This window comes from Panthera tigris, chromosome B2, assembly GCF_018350195.1.
Source record: "Panthera tigris isolate Pti1 chromosome B2, P.tigris_Pti1_mat1.1, whole genome shotgun sequence".
NCBI lineage: Eukaryota > Metazoa > Chordata > Mammalia > Carnivora > Felidae > Panthera > Panthera tigris.
In genome coordinates, this window is record NC_056664.1 from 133,802,428 (window position 1) to 133,825,343 (window position 22,916).

At 49.6% G+C, this 22,916-nt stretch overlaps 1 protein-coding gene across 2 annotated transcripts in view; it reads right to left on the minus strand.

Moving 5' to 3' along the window:
* Positions 1–17,118, minus strand: part of ZC3H12D (zinc finger CCCH-type containing 12D) — a 34,978-nt gene extending 17,860 nt beyond the window's left edge. For both annotated transcript variants that reach the window (XR_006217933.1, XM_042987297.1), the window contains exons 1-2: positions 16,928–17,118; positions 7,243–7,618 (exon numbers count right to left, since the gene is read on the minus strand). Coding sequence is in view for 1 of the 2 variants with exons in the window: in XM_042987297.1 (XP_042843231.1) it covers positions 7,243–7,547 (305 nt within the window). In the remaining variant the exon portion in view is untranslated. The remainder of the gene's footprint in view (positions 1–7,242; positions 7,619–16,927) is intronic.
* Positions 17,119–22,916: the final 5,798 nt, after the last annotated feature.

Here is a 22,916-nt window from a genome sequence, read left to right on the forward strand (position 1 = left end):
GGATCAGGATAGGCCCAAGAGAAGAAGGCAGGCTTTGGAAACACTAGTCAATAGTCTTGAAAGTCAGGCTTTGTGGACATACACGAGAACTCTAAATTGCTCTGACTCCAGTAACGTATCGGGAACCAGGCCTTGAGTCCTACACCCGTAGTGTCTTCCAGTTTAGAGAAAATAGTCCTTGGGCCCCTGAGGCCAAGCTGTGAGGGTTATGCAAACAGTAAGGAGAAAATATCAATGTCTGTGGTGCAAAGAAAGGAAGTGGAACCAGTCCCTCTGCCCCAGAGGAAGATGAAGAAAGAAAGGAGAGGGAGGGAGAAAGAGGAGGGCGTTCACAGGGTCCTTGCCCATGCACCCCCCACCCCTGCTTCACCCACCAGCCAGAAGGGGAGGAGAAAGTATAGAAACATCAGGATGTGTGTGAAGAGGAGGCCAAAGGTCGGTCTCCCAGCACAGTGTTGGCAGGTCACAAGGCTCTTGGAGATCCTGGGTTCAGCAGGGCACAGTGTCCACAGAGCTGCACGGCTGCCTCGGAGGAAGGGGGCAGATAGGTGAGCTGGAAGCATCACCCTGGATCCCTCACATGCCCCCAGGCCCAGGAGATTGTCGGAGGCCTAGGGAGGGACAAAGAGGCCCCTGTGAGGGGGGCAGGGCTGTAAGCCAGCACGGATCCCAAAAAGACCAATGACCCTCCTACGTTGACCATTCTGGAAGCTAAGCCAGGTCAGACCAGCTGCTCCGTAGCAGAGCCCCGTGAGGGTCCCAGACCCCCCTCTCCCAGCCAACATCAGGTCTCAAAGCCCCCAGATGCAGTTTGGGAGAGGAGTGGGGGAGAGGAAACATGAACCCCAAGTCATCCAGAAGGCAGGAGACACCAAGATATCACACACTGGTAAGTTTAGGTTTGCCACTCGCCACAACCTGAACAAGTAGGGAAGAGACTGTATCTGAGAAAATAAGGTCTATTTTCTGCACACACTGGAGCAGGAATATGAACAACTGATGATACCCCACCCCACCCCCACTCCCAAACATGCCTCTGTCAGCGGTGACAAGTCTGTCCTCCGTTCTCAAGCAAACATCTCACCACCACCCTTCTTTTAAAAATGGCTTCTTGGGAGCCTGGTTAAGCCTCTGATTCTCGATTTCGGCTCAGGTCATGATCTCACAGTTCATGGGTTTGAGCCCCGTGTTGGGCTCTACGTTGACAGCTCAAAGCCTGCTTAGGATTCTCTCTCTGCTCCCACCCCCACTTATGCTGTAAACAAACAAACAAACAAACAAACTTAAAAAAAAATGGTTTCTTGAGTGCTCTCTTTCCTGTGACCACACATCTGTTTCTGTGACTACACACCTTTGCTGGGTGTGTGGGTGGAGGGAGCATGTTTGGTGATGAGGCTGAACCCGATTCCTCCGAGGAGGCAAAGGTGGGCAGGGCCACAGGTTCTGGTGACGATGGTCAGGACCACAGCCTGAAGTGGCCCTGGCTGGGGGCTTGTAGAGGGGAAGGGGTTGGCAGTTCAGCAGTTCAGGAAGAGAAAAACTGAGGAATGGTGCTACCCTGAGCTTCATGCAGCAAAATCCAGTCCCATGGCCCCTCTGACCCCAGACTCCAAGATGTTTCCAAAGATGTTTGGAAAGATGTTTCCAAGATGTTTCCTCAGCCAAGAGTTTCCAAAGGGCAGTAAATACGATGAAGACCAGAAGAAGCTGGAACAAACATACATCTGCCCAGAGCCCTCCTTCCCTCCCTAAGCAGTGCTCTCCTCTCCAGCTTTGACTCCAGGCAAGGGAAGTCAGGGGCCGACCCCTAGAATCACTAAACTGATGTCTCTGGAATGGAGGGTTTTCATTCAGGTCTATTGTTTTGCAGGACCGGATTCCCACACGCTCCACCCCAACCTCTCTTCTGAGCCTTCTGGTCTCTTTTGAGATGTGAGGATTGTTACCGTTGGATCCTTGCCACATTTTTTTTTTTTTTTACCAAACTTTGAGGTTGGTAAAAACCTCATAACCCCATTATGGCTGCCATATTTCTGACCACAGAGAGCCCTGGGCCATGGCAGGATTGAAGCCACACTCAGGGACCACCTTCTCACCACAGAGGGGTCTGTCCCTAGTTGTCTGCAGAGCTCCCAGTCAGGCAAGAAAGCACTCGCGGTCACCCTGGGTCCACACCCCTCGGCACACAGAGGTAAATGCATAAGCCCAAAGCATTTATTTATCTGCGCATCCCTCCACTTACTCAACGTCAATTTACGAACATCTTCAGTGAGGCTCTGTGCTGGGTCCTCAGAGACATACCTTGTTCCTGCTTCTTGGAGCTCATTTTTAATATTTGTAGAGTCCCGTGTCCCAGGCCACTTTGCACTTTGCGCTTCAATCATTGCAACGAGCCCCCGAGGAAGTGACCTTCTTCTGACCGCACCCTTGAGGAAACTAAAGCGAAGACAGGTGCCCACCTGGCTGGTCCAGGGGCACATCTCAGAGCCTGATCTGTTGGGTTGCAAACTCCTCCTCCCCCATCTCTTATTCCATTTATTCCTGCCCCTCTCCGGTCTCTCCCCTGACACCCAGACAGGTTAAGTCGTCTGCTGTTAAAATGCTGGAGTTTGGGGAGGGCCCTTAGGGCTTCTTAACAGTCACTGTGAACCAGCTCATCACCGAGAGCTGAGAGCCAGGCCCTGGGAAAAGGAGACAGAAGCGGTAGGTTTTGGATAAAGGGAGGGTGGTAAGGGGAAGTGGGTTGGTGCCCGAGGCAAACTTGGCCTGTGGGACAATTACGCCTGGGGCGCCCACAGTCAGCATGGCCATTTGCAGCAAGTGGACCAAGTACATTGAGTGGACCATCACTGTATCGTTGACTATTGCCCAGGAGGTGTCTGCAGAAGTTAGCGACCCGTAGAACGGTGCCCGGGTGAGCAAGGTGGTGCTTGTGGGGAGGGAGGAAAGGAAAAGATGCTTCCTTCAGGGCAGGAGGTGCAAAGCACACCCCTCTTTCCACTCTGTTTCTTTTGGGGGGTTATATTGCAAATACTCGGAGTTTTATCCCTTTCTTTCACCAAGAGATCTCTCCCCAGCTCAGGGCAGGGGGGAGAAAGAGAGGGTGTGCCTTCATCGCAGAGAGGGAGAAACAGGTGCAGACCGAGGTAGGAGCCCAAAGCCAGCATCGGCCAGAGTCCACTCAGGGACTCAGGAGGAGGTTTGACCCCCAGCCCAGGAGTGCCTCCTCCACGAACAGCCCACTGAAGGGGGCTGATGAGACGCTCCCCCCCCCCCATTGCAGGCCTGAGCTCCTGTCACTGAAGGTTGGTTACTCCAGGATAAGCCAGATTCCGTTGAAGTTTCTGAGAGCTTAAAAATGTAAATGACGACCCAGACAAAAGGCCCTCGCACGCCAACATGGACTCGTTTAAGTAAAACCCTTGTCTGGGGCAGCAAGAGGATGTGAAATTATCAGGTGGTTTTCCCCCAAGCTGAAGTCCTTCCAAATCATTCTTTTCCTAAATTTGCCTACAGAACGCACCGCGCAGTGGGCTCCTGAGAGTTTGTCGGGCAGGCAAATACAGGCACGTGTGCCGTGAAAGCCACCTTCTTTGTCAAACCTGCCAGATGCTTTTAGCTGTTTCTTGAGCTCACACCCTCCTCTCTCATGTACACACACGGGAGCACACGCACAGGCACGCCCACACCCTTTGAAGGTGCAGGGCGTGCTTGGAAATCACTCTGTGGGCAGCCAGCCCACCAGAGCCACCTTTCCATGCACATGTGATGCCCGGTGGGGGCGGCGGTGGGGGGGGGGTTCCAGAAGGCTGGCAGCAGCAGAAAAGGCATCCTGGGGACCAGTCCTACAGAGATCACCTGGTGAGGGGGTCCAGCACATCCTGTGTGCAGCGGGCAAGTTGGGGCCCATCCCACTTGGGAAGGGCTCTGGTCAGCACAGGCAGGCTCTGGCCCCAGAATAAAATCCGCGGGGTCAGGGGCTCCCACCCTGAGACACTTTGGAAGACTGGGCAGTGGGAAAACCAAAGATGCACGGTGCTAGAGGAAGTACAGGGCTTTGGAAAGAGCTCTGAAAGCAGAGCCTGGCATTCATTGCTCTGTGACCTGGGGCAAGTTACTTACTCTCTCTGAACCTCTGCAGAAGAAGAGAAATTCCTTTCTCAGAAAAATGCATTTATTTCTTTCATGCATGCATAAAATCATCACCTCGAATCCTAGAATGTTACAGATGGAAAGCCACTTAAGATCATTGTTGTTTAGTCCAACCTCTTCATTGTATAAACAAGGGCTCAAAAACATCACGTGACTCTGAGGTCACACAGCTGGAAAGCTAGGGTACAGTCCAATACCTAGGCGCTCATTGCATGTGACCGTTTACATTTAACTTCAAATTAATTCAAAAGACACAAAATGTAAAATTCAGTTCCTTGGTCACAATAGCCACACTTCAAGTGCTCAGTAGCCCCATGTGTCAAGTGGCCATCGCTAATGGGCAGATAGGTCTAGAACTTTCCATCATCGAAGGGAGGTTTTAGTGGGCAGCTCCCAGCTAGAGGTCAGGACTCAGATCTTTGGACTCTCTCGGTGGCTCCTCAGGGCAGCACGGACATGAGCTCCAATCTGCCTTCTAAGTCCTTCCCTACCTCATGCAGCATCAGACAGCATATGAAGCAATATCTTCTTCCAAAACAGAGCGTAGCAAAGTCTGTGATACTACAAAACCTCAGAAAGGAAAATTTTCAGAAACCACGTTTCTGAGGTTAACTGAGTTTTGAGGTCAACTGATAATAACTAGACACCATGTTGGTTTCAACCACCCATTGTGTCTAAAGGGTGAGCCCCACACTTAAATCTATCCTGCACAACTGAGATCTGGCAGAGCCCGAGGGTCATGGGTCCTCTTGACACTCTGGTCGGAGGACACAGGCGGTGTCACTGTGGGAGAAGGAGCCAGGGGATGAGGTAGAGCCTCGCACCCCAACCGTCTCCCAGACTGGCCACTGAGCAAATCAGGTCCCACCCACCAGGTGGTGGTTGAACAATGGGTTTTTTGTCCCTGACTTGGGATGCAGGGGCAGGGGAAGGGATGGGATGTGTGTGTGTGTGTGTGTGTGTGTGTGTGTGTGTGTGTGTGCACATACAGGTACACACACTGAGACTTCACACAGGCACACATGCTCTTGTTAACTGAGATGACGTACAGGCAGCAAGTGTGTGAAAGAAAGCATCGGTGTTCTGACACATTCTTCATAATAAGCCTGAGTGATGGCTTCTACTTGTCCCCCACACAGATTGAGCACAAGGGGATTAAACTGGTTACAGTTGTGGGGGAGGGAGGACCAAATGGGTTTACCTGGGACACATCATGGTCACACGCAAGTGGAAGGTGTGGTTTGAGTTTGAAGTCCAAGCAGCAACAGAGATTTTCAGCAAAATAAAATCCTCCAACACCACCCTATCGAAACAATTCCTAAAAACTCTCTGGTCCCCAAGAGAGCATGCCCACTCTTCCCTGTAGCAGGTGAAGTAGTCAGTCCTTCCAGCCCAGAGCCATTCGGCTCTTTTGATCTGGGATCACAGAGCTGGTACAATCTTAGGGCTGGAAAGGTCTTCAATTTAAGCAATACCCTTTTACCTTTAAAGCCTCCTTTCTATGGATGCCCAGAAGGAGAGGTGGCTCGTCCTGATCAGACAGAGGCCAGGCCCCCCTCACAACCCTCACACACCCTCAGAACCTACCAGATCCTTTTTTTTTAAGTTTTTAATGTTTATTTTTGAGAGAGAGAGTGTGTGAGTAGAGGAAGGGAGGAGAGAGAGGGAGACACAGAATCCAAAGCAGGCTCCAGGCTCCAGGCTCTGAGCTGTCAGTCCAGAGCCCGATGCGGGGCTTGAACTCACGAACTGTGAGATCATGACCTGAGCTGAAGTCGGACACTTAGCCGACTGAGCCACCCAGGTGCCCCAGAACCTACCAGATTCTTAAACATCCTTTCAACTTCCCCCTGAAATCTCGAATTAAGCAGGATTTCATAGTCTGGCCTATCTGGTGCCTACATGGGAGCATGTGTGTGGATGTTACAGAGGCCTGAGGACCAGCCCAGGGTGACCCAGCTGGCTAAAACTTGAACAAACACCACGCAAAGCACAAAGGCACAGCGCCCAGGGCTGGGCCAGCCTGGGTAGCATCATTCCAAACCTCCGTCCTACACTGCCAAGTCCAAAGTGAGTCCAAATCCCCAGGGAAAGCCACTGGCCCTGTCAGCCAAAGGACGGACACCCTCTGGACACATTTAGCACTGCGGAGAACACTCCTCTCCTCAGTCCCCACCCATGGCTCAGCTTTTGAAAGGGGAAGTGCGTCTATTTACAGCCTCGAGTGGCCAATTTCCTATGGATCTGCCCTTTGCCTGCCTGTAACTAAGGCAAGAAGTAGAAAACTGCACTTGTGTGCACAAAGCCTCCTCCTGGCCCATCGCGGAGTGTGGATGAGACGCTAAGATTGGCTTGCAGCTGAATGGAGCCGCGCAGGAAACGTAACAAGCCAGGGCACGGCACTCCCATCACTGACGCACACAAAGATGCCAATACACAGACGCTGACAATCGTGTCTACGGCTCAGGGGCCGTGAGCACACGTCTCCAACCTGGCTAGGGAGCCACACCACCGCCAGCCACCCCGCAGCAGCTCTCCCCTTCCACCCCACCCCCCAAAAGAGGGTTTCTAGTTCAAGTACATTTCCCCTCTGATTCTCATTACCTTTAGAGAAGTAGCAAAGCTATCTATTAGCCCGTGTCACAGAAGAGGAAACTTGAGATGCTATGGCTTTCTGAGTCACGCAGCTGGTTAGGGACAGGCTCTAGACAAGAAGCCACATCTGCCGAGGCCCGGTGCTAGGCTCCTCCCCAGTCATCTACTGCCTTTCTCAGAAAAGAGCCTCTCTCTGGGTCGATATGATAATAGCTACCACTTGTTGAACACTTACTCTGCGTCAGGCACTGTCCTAGGCATTTTGTGCAGCTCCAGTTCTCACAACTGCCTTCTAGGGAGGTTTTATACCAATTCTACAGATGGAGGAAGTGAGGCTCAGAGAGGTTAAGCGACTTACTTAAGGCCACACAGCTATGAAAGGGATGGAATGGGGATCAAAGGTCCATCCATTAGCCCCCAAACCACTCTTTGGACAAAACCACTGAAAAGAGGGACAGTTCTCCCACCCCGAGGCTCCAGGACGAAGAAAACTACCTCATTGCCACGTTGCTGCCGTCGATCACTATGGGTCGCAAGGAACTGGCTGGGTCTCCGTGCTCTTCTTCCAGCTCTGCCGCCAGCCCGCAGTGGGCAGAGTCCAGGGTCCCGCAGGAGCCCCTGGGAACGAGCAGGGGCACAGCACTGCTCTCGTGGGCCCCAGGGCGGCTGCCAGTCTGGATCAGCTCCTGCAGCACGTCGTTGACCAGGGCGTCCTCACCCAGCTTGCCCAGCACCCTGACCACATCATCCCGGCTGTAGCCCAGCTTCTGGAAGAACTCCATCTTGCTTGAGCGCTCCATGCCGTGCCAGCTGGGGCCCTGCTGAGGGTCCTGCCCCCAGTTTCCTTCTGGCAGAGCCACGCTGGCATGAGCTAAAGAGAAAAAGCATCCATCAGGTGTTTTCTGAGCGGCCCGGGCCTGGAGGCTGTCAGGTTACTGAGGGCAAATGATGCGTGCTCCCTCCCCGCCTTATCTGTCAGGAAATCATGTTGCCTGGTCCCCTTGGGGATTTTCAGTTGCTCAGTGTGGTTGGGGAGCCACAGATGCAATCATGCTGCTTTTACTCGTGCACTTTCTGAGGCCTTCTCCCCACCCAGGTGCCCCCGCAAGGATCCACTGGCCAGAGGAGCCAAGGGCCGCTGAGCAAACCACCCAGCACTCGAACATTTGCACACAGGCCAAAGATGCGTTTCCGAGGCTCGAGCATGGGCTGGGTTGGGCCCCCACCCCCCCAATTCATTCGTTGAGGCCCAACTCCCGGTAGCTCAGAACGTGACTGCCTTTGTAGAAAGGGTCTTTAAAGAGTTGATTGGGTGGAAATGAGCTCCTTAGGGTGATTCCCGGCCAATATGACTAGTGTCCTTATAAGAAGAGGACATTTGGACCCAGATAGGAACAGAGGAAAGACCATGTGAAGGCACAGGGAAAAGATGACCGTCTACAAGCTAGAGAGAGAGGCCTCAGAAGAAATCAACCCAGCCAACACCTTCATCTCGGGCTGCTAGGCACGGAACTATGAGGCAATAACGCCAAGAATAGGTAAAATATATACATATATGATATTATATGTAATACATACCACCCCTGTGGTATTGTGTTATAGCAGGCCTCGAAAATTAATATAGCTCCTCAGCTTAAAGAGGGGAAAGGGCTGCTGGTCAATTCCATTCCCAGGAAAGCAATGCTCTGGCCCAAATTCAGCTCTGTGCTGTGGCACAGCTTTCCCCAGCAATGAATTCAGATGGTAGTGAACCTGTAAAGTAGAAGGTCCTAACCCACATTTTCCAGTGAGCATCACCGCCTGGCCTGTACCGCGGGAGTGGTGGGGAGGTGGGGGTTCAGTCTGACCCGCGCTTACAAAAAGAAGACTGAATCAACACAAACCCTCTGGACAGACCGGGTCCCTCTCTCTTTTCTACTCACAGACACCGACAGCTTTCAAAAATCATTTGAAAATACAGAAATCATCATGCAAATATATTTCATGTGGAAAAAAATGCAACAATGTCAAAGCGTAAAGAATAACAAGAGAGGGGCGCCTGGTTGGCTCAGTCGGTTAAGTGTCCGACTCTTGGTTTCCGCTCAGGTCGCGATCTCGTGGTTCATGAGTTCAAGCCTCGCATCAGGCTCTGTGCTGACAACGTGGAGCCCGCTTAGTCCTCTCTCTCTCCTTCTCTCTGCCCCTTCGCTGTTCATGCTCTCTCTCTCTCTCTCAAAATAAATAAATAAGCTTTTTTTTAAAAAGAAAAAAATTTTTAAAAAGATACACTGTCTCTCATACAAACCCCAAATCCCGCTTGCCTCTCCTGCTAAGTATTGTCCAGCAACTTGCTTTTCTTATTAAAAATGCATTTGGGAAATCTTTCTATGCCAGTTTATCTGTCCTGCTGCCCACTGTATCCCCAGCATTTAGAACAGCACCTGGCCCAGCTGAATCTCCTGCCGATTTGCTGAATGAGCGAATGATTGGCGTGTAACCATATGCCAGATGATGGAAGTTTAGTTTGCCTGCCATTTCTCTCGTGCACATCTGTCTTGTCCCCCATCTTCTTCTCAGTATGACAGGCTCTCTACCTTCCAGTCCTCTTCTCCTGCTGGCATCCCCCGCAGCACCCACGTCTTCCTACTGGATCTCGGCGTGGCTTCCTGTTCCCTGCAGGGCCGCTCCCCTTAGCGCAGGAACCCCACCGAACGGACTAGGTCTGGCTCTGGCAGGAGGAGGGATTTCTCGGCTGGTCTCCTGGACAGAGAGGCCCGGCTGTCACCTCTACTCCACCTCGGCCCCCTGACTGCTGAAACACCAAAATCGCCCCCGAGGTCACCAGGGACCTCCTCACGGGCAAATCCAACAGCAGCTCCACACACCTTGCCTTATACAAACCTCTCTGCTGCTTTCAACACTGTGGACCACACCCTTACCTCTTATTTTAAATCAAGACACTTAAGGGGTTCCTGGGTGGCTCAGTCAGTTAAGCATCTGACTTTGGCTCAGGTCATGATCTCACTGTTGGTGGTTCAGACCCCATATCGGGCTCTGTGCTGACAGCTCAGAGCCTGGAGCCTGCTTCGGATTCTGTGTCTCCCTCTCTCTCTGCTCCTCCCCTGCTGATGCTCTGTCTCTCTCTCTCTCTCTCTCTCTCAAAAATAAATAAATTTTAAAAGAAGTAATAATAAATCAAAACATTTTGGACCACCTCCTCTTGAAACTCTTCTCCCTTAGGTTGTAAAACTTGGTCCAAGTCTTCTAAGTCTTTCCAGTTCTTTCCTTAGTCTCTGCTCATGGGTTCAAAGACAGGGTCCTGCCCAGGCCATCGGCTCTCCCTCTCGTGCCCTCCACCTGCCCCTATACTGGAGAGTCCACAACCGCACTCGTGGCTCAGACCTCGCTAAGCACCAGGCACGCACAGCTATAAACCTGTGAGGTAAATGGCATGCATGCTATTTGAATAAGTTCTGTGGGAACTGAGAAAATGCTGTCATTCGCCAAACATTGGCTGAGTCTGTCTACTTCAGTAGACCGAGTCTACTTCTCAAAGTGTGGTCCAGGAAAACTCGGGGGGGCGGAGGTGGCCCAAGACCCTTTCAGGCAGTCCTCAAAGTAAGAACTATTTTCATAATGACACATAATAAGGCGTAACGTGCTTTTTTCCACTCTCATCCTCATGAGCATATCATGAAGTATTCCAGAGACTGAGTGTCGTGGGATAACCCCTGGCGGTCCTCTGGTAAGCCAGATCTTAATTAGAGACTTGCAAATATAAATCGGTGCCAGTCTTCTTACAAATTTTTTTGTTTTGGGAAAATATAGTTATTTTGCATAAAAATACATTATTTATACTAATGTAATGGTTTATTAATATTTAAAATAAACAAATATTTATAATTGCCTGATTTTAGTTTCTAATAAGGTGCTTATCAGTGGACGGATATAACTCACATAAACGAAAGCTCTTCGGCATCCTCAATAGTTATGAAAAGGAGTTCTGAAACCAAAAGTTTCTTCTTAAATCCAGAGCTTTCTAGTAGGCATTTCCCAGAAGATGGTCCCGTGTAGGGAGCGAATAGTCATGTTATGCAGGGTCCCAGGACAGAGGCCCAGTGTCTTTCTCACACCATCCACCCACCTGTCCCACCCACACCTTCTTCATCCCTTACCTAACTCATGCTACAGCGTCCTACAGGCGTCCCTCAGCAAACCATTTGGCTCAGTCCCTGTTTGTAGCCAGCAGGATATTTCTAGAACAAGTGTGACCATGTCACCCCCTTCCTTAGAAATATCCTCAGGATGGGGCGCCTGGGTGGCTCAGTTGTGTGGGCCTCCGACTCTTGGTTTGGGCTCAGGTCATGATCCCACAGTTTGGGGGTTCGAGACTGATGTGGGGGCTCTGTGCTGACAGTGCAGAGCCTTCTTGAGATTCTCTCTCTCCCCCTCTCCTTCTGCCCCTCCCCTGCTTATGCTCTCTCTCTAAATAAATAAACAAACAAACAAACAAATAAATAAATAAATATCCTCAGACCCCGTGTTGACCTACAAGAAAAACACAAATGCCTAAGCGGCCTGCTGAGCCATCACCATGCCGTGCTGGCCCCTGTGCAACTCACCACCAACCCTGGCCCACCTGGCCCTTTCTCTTGAGCCATGATGAATCTCTCCTGGCTCCCCAAGCCTTCTGGAAGGTTCTCATCACCGTGCTTCTGCATATGCTTTTGTTTCTACTTGGAATGCCCTTTTTGGTTTGGCAAACTTCAAGATTCGGCAGAAATGCCCCTCAAAGTGGTCACACCTAAGTCCACAAACAGAATGAGTGACTTGGTCATCTCATCTACCGGGCACTTTGCTCACAGCTCTGCAATGACACATTGGATCGTCACTTATCCGTATCTCAAGACACTGTGTACTATGTTCCCACGTCTTTGCCCTCAGAATCACCAGCACCTGGCACAGTGTTACTATATCTAAGGACTTCAATAGGTTTTTCTTCAGTGGATGCCCAAAGCTGAAAATAATCTTCCCTGCTCAAATATTTTTTCTTGGGTTCCCATCTCATTGAATGGTGTGCCCCAGACTAAAGAAGACATCTCAAGGTCATGTCACCTACTAGGCACCAGGCACTGTGCTGGGACCCAGTTCCATAAAAACTAATATACAGTCCAATTTCAATTTGTTTACAACCTCTTCAGGAAAACAGACCAAATAAGTAAATACCAAGCCATCAATCATGGCAATAAGCACAATACTTTCAATTAGGAAAAAAATGTGCTCTCAAAACTCAGGTGAGGAGTGACTTATCTTCCTTTGAGGGGACAGGAAAGGCCAGGAAGTTTCCCACAAAACTGGGTAACAGAGGATGCGCTGACATTTCCCAGTGGGGGAAGGGCCATGGCATCTCTCCCAGGGGGTTCTGGGAGGGCCTCCTCACCACACTCCACCCCCACTACACTAATCTAACTAGTCCACTGACAAAAGATTTCTGTCACTCCGTCCTGTACAGAGTCTCCTCCTTGATGGGTGACCAGTTTTTCTCCTTGGGAAGGTTGTTCTCTTGGGCTGGGGTCCAGCTTTGGGCCAGTCTCTGGGGAGGAGGAGGACAATCACCCAGCCTGGCAGGCACGACTCACACCGGGAGTCGCCTACTGTCCCTGAAAGACCCTTGGGCTGGCTCTCAGGCCTGCAGAGCTTCACTGGGGCTCTTCCCTCTGCCTGGAGGTCTGCCCCTCCTGCCCCAGGCCAGACTCCCCTGTCGCACCCGTCCCTCCCACGGCCCCGCCAGCCCAGCTACACCCCCACCTCCGCCCTTCCTTTCTTACACATACGTGTGACTCTTGTTTTAATTTGGAAGAAAGATCTCAGGGGGAAAGCTCTCACTTTTTCCCCATTGAGGATGATGTTAGCTGTGGGCTGTTCATAAATGGCTTCTATGATGTTGAAGTATGTTCCTTCTATCCCGACTTTCTCGAGGGTTTTTATTAAGAAAGGATGCTGAATTTTGTCAAATGCTTTTTCTGCATCGATTGACAGGATCATACGGTTCTTCTCTTTTCTCTTATTAATGTGATGTAAAGAAATTGTGGTTTATATACACAATGGAATACTACGTGGCAATGAGAAAGAATGAAATCTGGCCTTTTGTAGCAACGTGGATGGAACTGGAGAGTGTGATGCTAAGTGAAGTAAGTCATACAGAGAAAGACAGATACCATATGTTTTCACTCTTATGTGGATCCTGAGAAACTTAACAGAAGACCATGGGGGAGGGGAAGGAAAAAAAAAAGTTAGAGAGGGAGGGAGCAAACCATAAGAGACTCTTAAAAACTGAGAACAAACTGAGGGTTGATGGGGGGTGAGAGGGAGGGGAGGGTGGGTGATGGGCATTGAGGAGGGCACCTGTGGGGATGAGCCCTGGGTGTTGTATGGAAACCAATCTGACAATAAATTGCATATTGAATAAATAAATATATAAAGTTATAATGTATTACATCCACAAAAAAATTTTTGGAAGAAAGAGGAGAAGGGAAGAGAGAGGAGGGGTGTGAGAAAGAAAAGGGAGAGGGAAGAAAAGTGAGAGAGAAGGAAAAAGAAGAGTGACTGTGGCAGACAGCATGAACGTCACAGTCGGTGCTCACAGAGTTCTTCGCTGTTTCCACACCACCTTCACTGAGAGCCTCTCTCCCTTGAACTTGCCGTTACCCCCGGTTGGGTAGACGGTGGATAAAAGTAGCCCCTTTCCACAGGTGAGGAAGCCGAGGCTCAGAGTGGCACCGAGAAAAGGCTATACGGTCAGTAAGCGGCAGAGGCCGACAACAAGTAGAAACCAAAAACAACGCGTTGCTCTGAGTTGTGCTCAAGATGGAAGCAGCGTCTTGTTTTTGCAGAAATCGAAAAACCCGAAATACAACCACCGCCGGGTGACTTCTCTTTGGTCACAAAGTAACAGCTATGAGGAGAGTCCGGGTTAGTGTCGTAACTTTGCAGTCTGAAATCTGCAGACCGAATCACAGACATCTTCACAATGAAAAACCTTGGGGCTTTTACCTGGGGCGGGGGAGGGAGAGGGGTCGCGTGAGGCCTGTCCTCTGCAGCTCTCCACGGCACCCACGAGTTCCAAAAGAGCTCCCTTTCTTTTATTTTTATTATTTATTTAAAAAATTGTTTTAAGTTTATGTATTTATTTTGAGAGAGTGGGGGATGGGCAGAGAGCGAGGGGTTGGGGAGAGAGAATCCCAAGCAGGCTCCGTATTGTCAAGTGCAGAGCCCAACGCGGGGCTCGGTCTCATGAACCGTGAGATCATGACGTGAGCCAGAGTCAGGAGCCAGACGCTTCACCAACCGAGCCACCCAGGTGCCCCGGAGCTCCCTTTCTGAGGAAACTTTTGAAAGGTCATGCGTGGGACAGGAGAGCTGTTTTTACACAACATTAACTGAAAGAGTTCACCCACTTCAGAGGCTTTCTTTTGCCCCCTTGAGATTTCAAAATCAACTTCATTTCCTTTTAAAACTTCTAAATAAGGGAGAAACCTGAGGTGGGGGCCTGTCCTCAGGAGCCTCCGCTGGCCCTCAGGCCAAAACCCTCCCCTTGAGATGCGATGGTCTTTGAGCGCAAGGCTGCCAGAAGTTTCTCACTGCTTTCTATTTTTAAGTCCTGAAAGTATGAATGATTTCATTTGAGTTTGCTTCCTCAAGCTTGACTGGAAGTCACAAATAGCACAGATAATTAGTAACCCTTTAAAACTCCTCGGTCTCCTCAGGAGCTCGTAGGACGGTCAGCCTTGCAACACTTCCCTATGGTCAATAGTCAAGGGAGCCATGGAGATGTGTTCGGGTGGAATCCAAAGTTGGAGGTGGCCTAACAAAGCAGCAGGAAAGGAAGGGAGAAAGAGGGAGGGAGGAAAGGTAGAACTTTATTAACAAGGAGCATTAGGGGTGCCTGCGTGGCCCAGTCAGTTAAACATCCGGCTTTGGCTCAGGTCATAATCTCACAGTTCGTGAGTTTGAGCCCCACATTGGGCTCTCTGCTGTCAGCACGGAGCCAGCTTTGGATCCTCTGTCCCCCTCTCTCTTTGCCCCTCCGCAACTCTCTCTCAAAAATAAATAAACATTAAAAAAAAAAAAAAATGAGAATTAGATCAGACCGGTTCCTCCTGGAATCAGCCAATCCAGGTTGAGGGCCTCTGGACCTAGGGTCTGTAACCTCTGACTGGAAGACCTCCTGAGGAAAAGAATACAAGAGAAACTGAAGAAGGAGAAAAGGAGGAGACATTAGAGGGATAAGACATGTAGAGAATCAGTAGCTCACATGTGCCCAGTATTTTACAGATACAAGGGACAGCCTTGCATATTGCCTTTGGAGATACCAACATCTGTGGGAGATGGAAAAGGATTCATTACTCATGACTCATGTTGCAAGTAAGAAAACTGAAGAAAAGAGAGGTTTTGCCAACTTACCCAGGGTCTCACAGCTAATTAATGGGAGGGACTAGACTCCCAAGGGATTCCTCCTACAGCCTGGCCCAGAGGGTGCTACCCAGGGCTGCTCAGGGGGCCACAGAGCAAGGTGAGCCCGAGCACGAGCCCCAGGAAGAATGCATTCATCACGTTGCCCCTGACCTTCAAGTCTGTTCCTGGTCACCTCTGCCAGTTCTAGAGAAATCCACCCCATCATGACAGCCAGAAGTCACCCGCATGATGAGGAGAAAAGTTCTCATAGACACGGTCTGTGCAGTTTTCTGGCTCAGCTCAGATCGGTGGGGTTGTCAGTTAGATTTTGGGGAAGTCACAGAGAGGCAACGACTTCAGCCCACGAGATTCGGGTTTTGGGTCTGGCTTTGGGGGGATTTTTTTAAAAGGGAATTATAATTTTTTTAAAAATGTGGTAAATTATACATACCACAAAATTTGCCATTTTAACTATCTTTAGGAGTGCAGTTCGGTGGCATTAAGCAACCATTACCAGCATCCATTTCCAGAATTTTTTCGTCTTATAAAACTGAAAACTTGTCCCCATTAAACACTAACTCCCCACCCTCTTCCCCCACCCACCCCTGGTAACCATACTCCTTCTTGCCATCCCTATGAATCTGACTACTCTAAGTACTTTCTACAGGTGCAATCACACAGTACTTGTCCTTCTCTGACTGGCTTATTTCACGTAGCATAATGTTTTCAAGTTCCGCCCTGTTGCAAGCATTTGTCAGAATTTTCTTCATTTTTAAGGCTGAATAATCGTCCATTATGTATATGGACCACCTTCTGTTTGCCCACCCACCTGCTGACGGACATTTGAGATGCTGCTCCCTTTTGGCTGTTGTAAATAGTGCTGCTGTGAGCATAGGTGGCCTGGTCTTGGGTTTTCTCCTTGAGCTTGTCCCTTGCTCTTCCGTATTGTTATAGGTTACTTAGGATACACACACAAGTATATACACACAAGCCCTGATCCATACCCCGGGGCAACTCTGAGTTGTAAAAAAAAACAACAACAAAAACCCATCCTCCTTATCGTCTACACCCAACCTATTCACTCATCAGGTATTGGCATTCCTGGCCTGGCATCACCTGGCCTTGCAGAGGAGTTCATAATCCTGGACGCGTGGCCAAGGTTTCTAACAACCACAGGGAATGAGCCAAAATTGTCTCCATTGCCTCCAGTTAAGACTTATTTCCATGTCCTTCTGGGCCTTCTTGGAGCCCGCAGAGCCGTCCTTTAGGAGAGATGGGGTTTGGGACTGCGGTCAAATATTCCTGATCTGCCGGGAAACTAGACACCCACAAATCAATATCTAGCCTAAAAGATATGTTTTCAGGAGCATGGAGACAGGCTGAAAACGTGCCTGAGCATTCTCGACTTTCTGATTTTGTAAAACTAAAAGATCTTCGAAGACCACAGCAGGAGTTGTCCCTTACGCCTAAGAGTTCCTCCGATTAATCTTTCTCCCACGAAAGCCCTCTTGAAATTAAATTCAACTGTGCTAAAACGAGCAAGGATTTCACCTTTTTTTTTTTTTTTATCTGTGCACTTAAAATCACGTGAGGCACGGGAGATCAGACTGCTCAGAATAACGCTAATCCAAGGACTGCTCCCCAACTTGCTCCCCGCCCCGTATATTCTTGTGTCTCTCCTCCAGCCCTGGACCCAAGTCTGCACAGCACCTGTCCTACTGAATGATGGCCGGAGCCAGGCACTCACCAGCAGGGCGCGTCGCTTCGGCCCCCACAGTGGACACCCGTGCTCCACGCAGCACCCCCAGCTCCACGCCCGCCACAGTCGGCCAGGTGTCATCCAACCTGAGGGAGCCCTGCCCGGCTGGGCCACGAGGCCATTAGGAGGCCCTTCATGCCAAAACTCCCCTTCCTGAGTGCCACGGTCACGTTCAGCTGCCAAGGTAGTTTTGCTCTGAGTTTTTTTTTTTTTTTTTTTTAAAAAAAAAAAAAAGGAAAGGAAGAGAGCAATCAAATGAGGGAGGCAGACTTGAAGGCTTCGCCCCGGCATGAGTCACCGAATCAAAGTTTAACAACCACATGCAAAACAAACTCTCTGAGGGCATGGGCTGGCTGCACAGGAAAAAGCCAGGAGAGGCTCAGAGAACAAAAGTGTTCACAGGCGGAGGGTGAAAACTTCCGTTCCAAGTTCCACTCGTGCCTTTGGCTGAAAAGAGCATCTGATCCGAGGGGCTCCCGACCTTACAAGCAAAACGAAAGCATGCAGGAGTGAAAAGTGTCAGGCGAGAGGAAGAATAGAAATGCCTACTAGATAAGGGTGCACAGGGGCTCGGGCGTGGAGAGGCCCTGTCCCTTCTAGCACAGAGTCCCTAACAAGTCCCAGAGGCCTTCCGGCTAAGGGCACTGGCCTCTGTCTGTAACAGGACTCTGAGCTGTCCTCACTGTAGCCCTGCATGGGGTGGGTGGCTGCTTGTCTCCATCTGGCAGGGGGAGCCTGACCTCAGGGCCTCCTGACCGTGGCATCTGCAGCTGCCTAGCTGCCAGCGACAGAGGGTGCGGGCAGCAGACCCTGAACTCTTGTCGTCTGTTCCCTGCATCGCTGGATGCCTGTCGGGGGTCGAGAAGGAGGAGAGAACACAAACCACGGCAAGCCCATCTCCCAACAATGACAGGGCTCTAAAGTCACTTGCCCAAGCACACGGTGAGCCAGCAGGTAGAGCTGGGTTTAGAGTCTGAGAGTTGTTGCTTAGGAAACTGGACTCGGCTGGTCTTCTTGATTTATCCCCCATCTGCCTCCTACAGAAGGTGTGAGGCTGTCTAGAGTATTAAGACACAGAATGGGAACACTGACATAAAATCACGGTCAGAAATGATTAGAACAACAAAAACCAGAACATGGTACTGGAACCCAGATTAAAATAGTCACTTCTGGGGCGCCTGGGCGGCTCAGTCGGCTGAGTGTTCCACTTCGGCTCAGGGCATGATCTCGTGGTTCATGGGTTCGAGCCCCGTGTCGGGCTTGACAGCTCGTAGCCTGGAGCCTGCTTCGGGTTCTGTGTCTCCCTCTCTCTGCCCCTCCCCCGCTTACACTCTGTCTCTCTCTCAAAAATAAACATTAAAAAAACGTTTTTTACTCGTGACTTCACCCGAGCACTAACTCTAGCCTTGTTTTCCAGCACAATGGGTTTTCTAAGAACAAGTATGATTTCTGTAGCGCCTCCAAATGTACTCAGTGCCTTACATTGGAGCGTCCTATCCCCACGACAGCTCTATGGCCCCAGAATTGTTATCCCCACTTTTGAGATACGATCCAGGGTAACTCAACTGCCTGATTTCCCTCAGTAAGTGGTTGGCCCAGGACTGAAACTCGGGGCCACAGAGCTCCAAAGTATCCTCTCTACACGTGGCTTCTCCGCTCCCAAATACCGAATGAAGCACAAAGGGTTTCCGAACGAAATCAACATTCTCCTGGCATTAAATGTTAGGGGAAATCTAAATCCTTATGCTGAGTAACACATCAGACACTATCTTCAATTCAAGTCCTATAGAAGCTCAGAGGCCAGTGGAGGGGGAGGGTAGCAACAAGCCAAGAAGGGAATTCTCTGAGGATATTGTCCACTGCCACCCAGCTTCACACAACAGGGGCCTGGACAATGAAACGTAAGAATCCTGGTTTGTGTCCGACCCCAGGCAAAGGGCACCTCTGCGCACAGGAGGGACCACAGTGGCCAGCACCAACCAGTTCCGCAGGAAAGACACTTGAATGTGCTCACCTATCAGACAGGTGAATACTTGGCAGAGGCCCCAGAGTTCTGTGTCTGAAGACTTGGAGACATTATTGAAGCCACAAAAATTGTGACTCAGATGTCTCTGTAAGACAAGGACCACCGTACGAAGCCATTCTAGTATCCGATCTAGAGAAACCCCAGCTGATTCCTCCACAGCTAAAATGACTTAGGGGCACCCGGGTGGCTCAGTCGGTTAAGCGTCTGACTCTTGGTTTCTGCTCAGGTCATGATCTCACGGTTTCGTGGGTTCGAGCCCTGCACACTGTCAGTGCAGAGCCTGCTTGGGATTCTCTGTCTCCGTCTCGCTCTGCCCCTCCCTCCCTCCCTCGCTCGCTCTCTCAAAATAAATAAATAAACTTAAAAAATTATTAAAACGGCTTAGTTGCCATGACTTGGAAGAGCCAAAAGACTTAAGCCACAATTTAGGCTATTTATTCCCAACTGAATGAGAAATAAGGCCTGCCAGAGGTAACAATTTTAGCTGCGATATCACTGACCCCAAACTAGACTCTACCCACAAGAGCTGTAAGAGAAGGCAGTGGCTTTCCACTTGCAGGGGTGACCGGGCGTGTGTCTACATCTCTTTAAAGCCGTTAGAGTGGCACCTGGGTGGCTCAGTCGGTTGAGCGTCCCACGTCAGCTCAGCTCATGATCTATAGTTTGTTGGGTTCAAGCCCATGTCAGGCCCTGTGCTGACAGCTTGGAGCCTGGAGCCTGCTTCGGATTCTGTGTGTCTCCCCCTCTCTCTCTGTTCCTACCCCAGTCGTTCTCTGTCTCTCTCTCAAAAATAGATAAACATTAAAAAAAAAATTTTTTTTAATAAAATAAAGCCGTAGGAGCACTGAGAAACTGGGTAGCAGGTGCAGCATTCTTCCCTCTTTTCCCCGGCTTACAATCGGCGTGGACTCTGCCGCAAGGCTATTTCTGTCCCCTCTGGCCCTGGTGATGATGAGACAGAGGTCTGTGCTTTCAGGAAGTGGCCTGGAGGTGTTGAGACAGTGGCTCCTAAGTGTGTGGACACAGACCCTCCCCAGGGAGGGGTGCACAAACGTGTAGCTAGATGTGCCACTGTTTCGGTGGTCCCTGGAGCCCTGGGTCAGCCACCTCCCCTCTATCTACGGCATCTGTGAGCACCAAGAACTATCTTGCTTCGCATGTTTTCTCAGTGAGCTGACTCGGCGCGTAGGTAGTTGCAGCAGGGGTACCGACAGGCGAGGGCTCAGCCCTGTTAGATACCCCCCCTCCCCGCCCCCACTCCCGCCCCCCCCCCCAGGCCGCTGCCACTCTCCACCAGCAGCAGTGGGAGTTCTGTTCCTCTGTCTCCTCGCCAGCACTTGGGAGGGCGAGACATTGTGCTTTTTGCCAGTCTGATGTGTGAGAAATGGTATATACCACTTCCCATGGCTGTTTTGACTTTCGTTTCCCCAATTACTAGGGAACTTGGGGATCTCTTCATGTTTACTGGTCATGCGAGTTTGCTTTTTTCCCTCCACTGCCCGGTGTCCTCTCGTGTGGCCTTTTTCTTACTGATTGCCATTACCCTTCACCTGTTCTTCCTGTTAACCTTTCATCTTTTGTGTGTGCTGTAATTGCTGCTAGTCTAGCACGTGTCTTTGAGCTTCGTTTATGACGTGTCGGGGCCTGAAAATGTTTTGATCTGGGGGTGGTCAAAATTATGGGCTTTTCCTTCATCATTTGCGCTCTCTGAATCTTGTTTAAGAAATCCTTCCCTATCCTAAGAGAAAAAAGGAAAAGAAAAGGGAAAAGAAAGGAAAAGAGAAAAAAGAAAGAAATCCTTCCTTACCCTGAAACTGTAAATAGATCTTCCTATATCTTCTCTAAAGTTGTAGCATTTTGCTTTTTCTAATCAGGTCTTGAATCGTGATCTGGAATTTGTTCTGATACCTAAGCTTATATCATAGTTTGGTGTCATAAACTCAGAGTCAGACTGCCCCGTCACTTATCCGCTGTATAAATAAATTTGAACACATTATTTAATCTCTCTGTGCCTCAGTTTCTTCCCATGTAAAATGGGGATAATTATCATATCTATCTCACAGAACATTATGAGAATTAAATTAGTCCATGCATGAAAAATGCTTAGAACAGTGCTTGGCAGGTATTAATTGCTGACAGATGGCTGTTATTATTTTGAGCACAAACTCCAATGAAAAATGTGATTACTAGAAGTTATTATGGCAAAGTCTAGCCCCCGGGAAACACTGAGCTACCATCAGAGAGCTACAGAGACCAGGGAAACAAACTTCCGGTCCCCAATAGGAATGAGTGCACCCACAATACACACAGAAGTAAGTGGACAAGAAGTTGTCATTGTCATTCTGGCTTAGCCAATAATCTAATTTAAAACAACTGTGTATTTAACAATTTTAATTTAGGGCACCTGGGTGGCTCAGTCGGTTAAGCGTCCCACTTCGGCTCAGGTCACGATCTCAAGATCCCACTTTGGATCCTCTGTCCCCCTAGTTCTCTGCCCCTCCCCGGCTTTTTCTTTCTTTCTTTCTCCCTCTCTCACAAAATAAAAGCAAAAACAAAAAAAAAATAATTTTAGTTAAGGTGTGCCTCAATGGCTCAGTTGGTTAAACATCTGACTCTTGATTTCTGCTCAGGTCATGATCTCACGGTCAAAGGATCAAGCCGCACGTCAGGCTCTGCGCTGGGCTTGGAGCCTGCTTGGTATTCTCTCTCTCCCTCTCTCTCTCTCTCTCTCTCTCTGTCCCTCCCCCACTTGCACACATGTGCTCTCTCTAAATAAATAAATAAGACAATTCGAGTTTAATAAATTATCTCTATGAATCACTCCTCTGAGTTCCACTTGGGATGTTATCTTAACTACAGGGATCGAGGCAATTAAAACTCTTAAGTACATTCCAATTTCATTTCATACCATGCACTGGGCTGAGAATATAAAGCACCAGCTGAATGAATGAACTTTCTGCCCCCGAGTGAATGGATGACTGTAAACAAAGAGTTACAGGGCACATGTCAATGTCAGCGTAGAGCAGGGTTTCTCCATTTTGGCACTACTGACTTTGGGGCTAGCAGATTCTTTGTCGTGGGGACTGTCCTGTGCACTGTCGGGTGGATGGTCAGCAGCTTCTCTGGCCTCTACTCACTAGACAGCAGCAGCACGCCCCATCACATCGTGACAACTAAAAACATTCCCAGACATTGTCAAGTATCCCCCTGGGGGCAAAATCACCCCAGACTGAGAACCACGGGACTACAGTTTCCATCAAAGAGGGAATCCCCACTCTGAGTGAGGAGGTGGAGGAGGCTTTATAGAGGAAACATTGGCTCAGCTGACTTTAAAGGACAGGCTGGGGCGTCTGGCTGGTTCAGTCAGTAGAGCATGTACCTCTCAGTCTTGGGGTTGTGAGTTCAAGCCCCACGTTGGGTGTAGAGATTACTTAAAAATAAAATCTTTAAGGGGCGGGGATAAAAAATAAAAAATAAAATCTTTAAAATAATGATAAGTAAAGGACAGGCTGGAGTTTCCAGGAGAAGTCTGGATTCTCTGGGACATTCCAGGTGGAGGAAAAATCTAGGCCTATTGCTCAGAGGCACAAGGAAACTTGACAAGATCCATCTGTTTGGCACTTAGCCTCAGGGTGAAATAACTTAGCTCAGGAAAAACTTTAAACACTTTTTTAAGAAGCATTTTCATTGTAGGGGCGCCTGGGTGGCGCAGTCGGTTAAGCGTCCGACTTCAGCCAGGTCACGATCTCGCGGTCCGTGAGTTCGAGCCCCGCGTCGGGCTCTGGGCTGACGGCTCGGAGCCTGGAGCCTGTTTCGGATTCTGTGTCTCCCTCTCTCTCTGCGCCTCCCCCGTTCATGCTCTGTCTCTCTCTGTCCCAAAAATAAATAAAAAACGTTGAAAAAAAAAATTAAAAAAAAAAAAAGGAAGCATTTTCATTGTAAAAAAAAAAG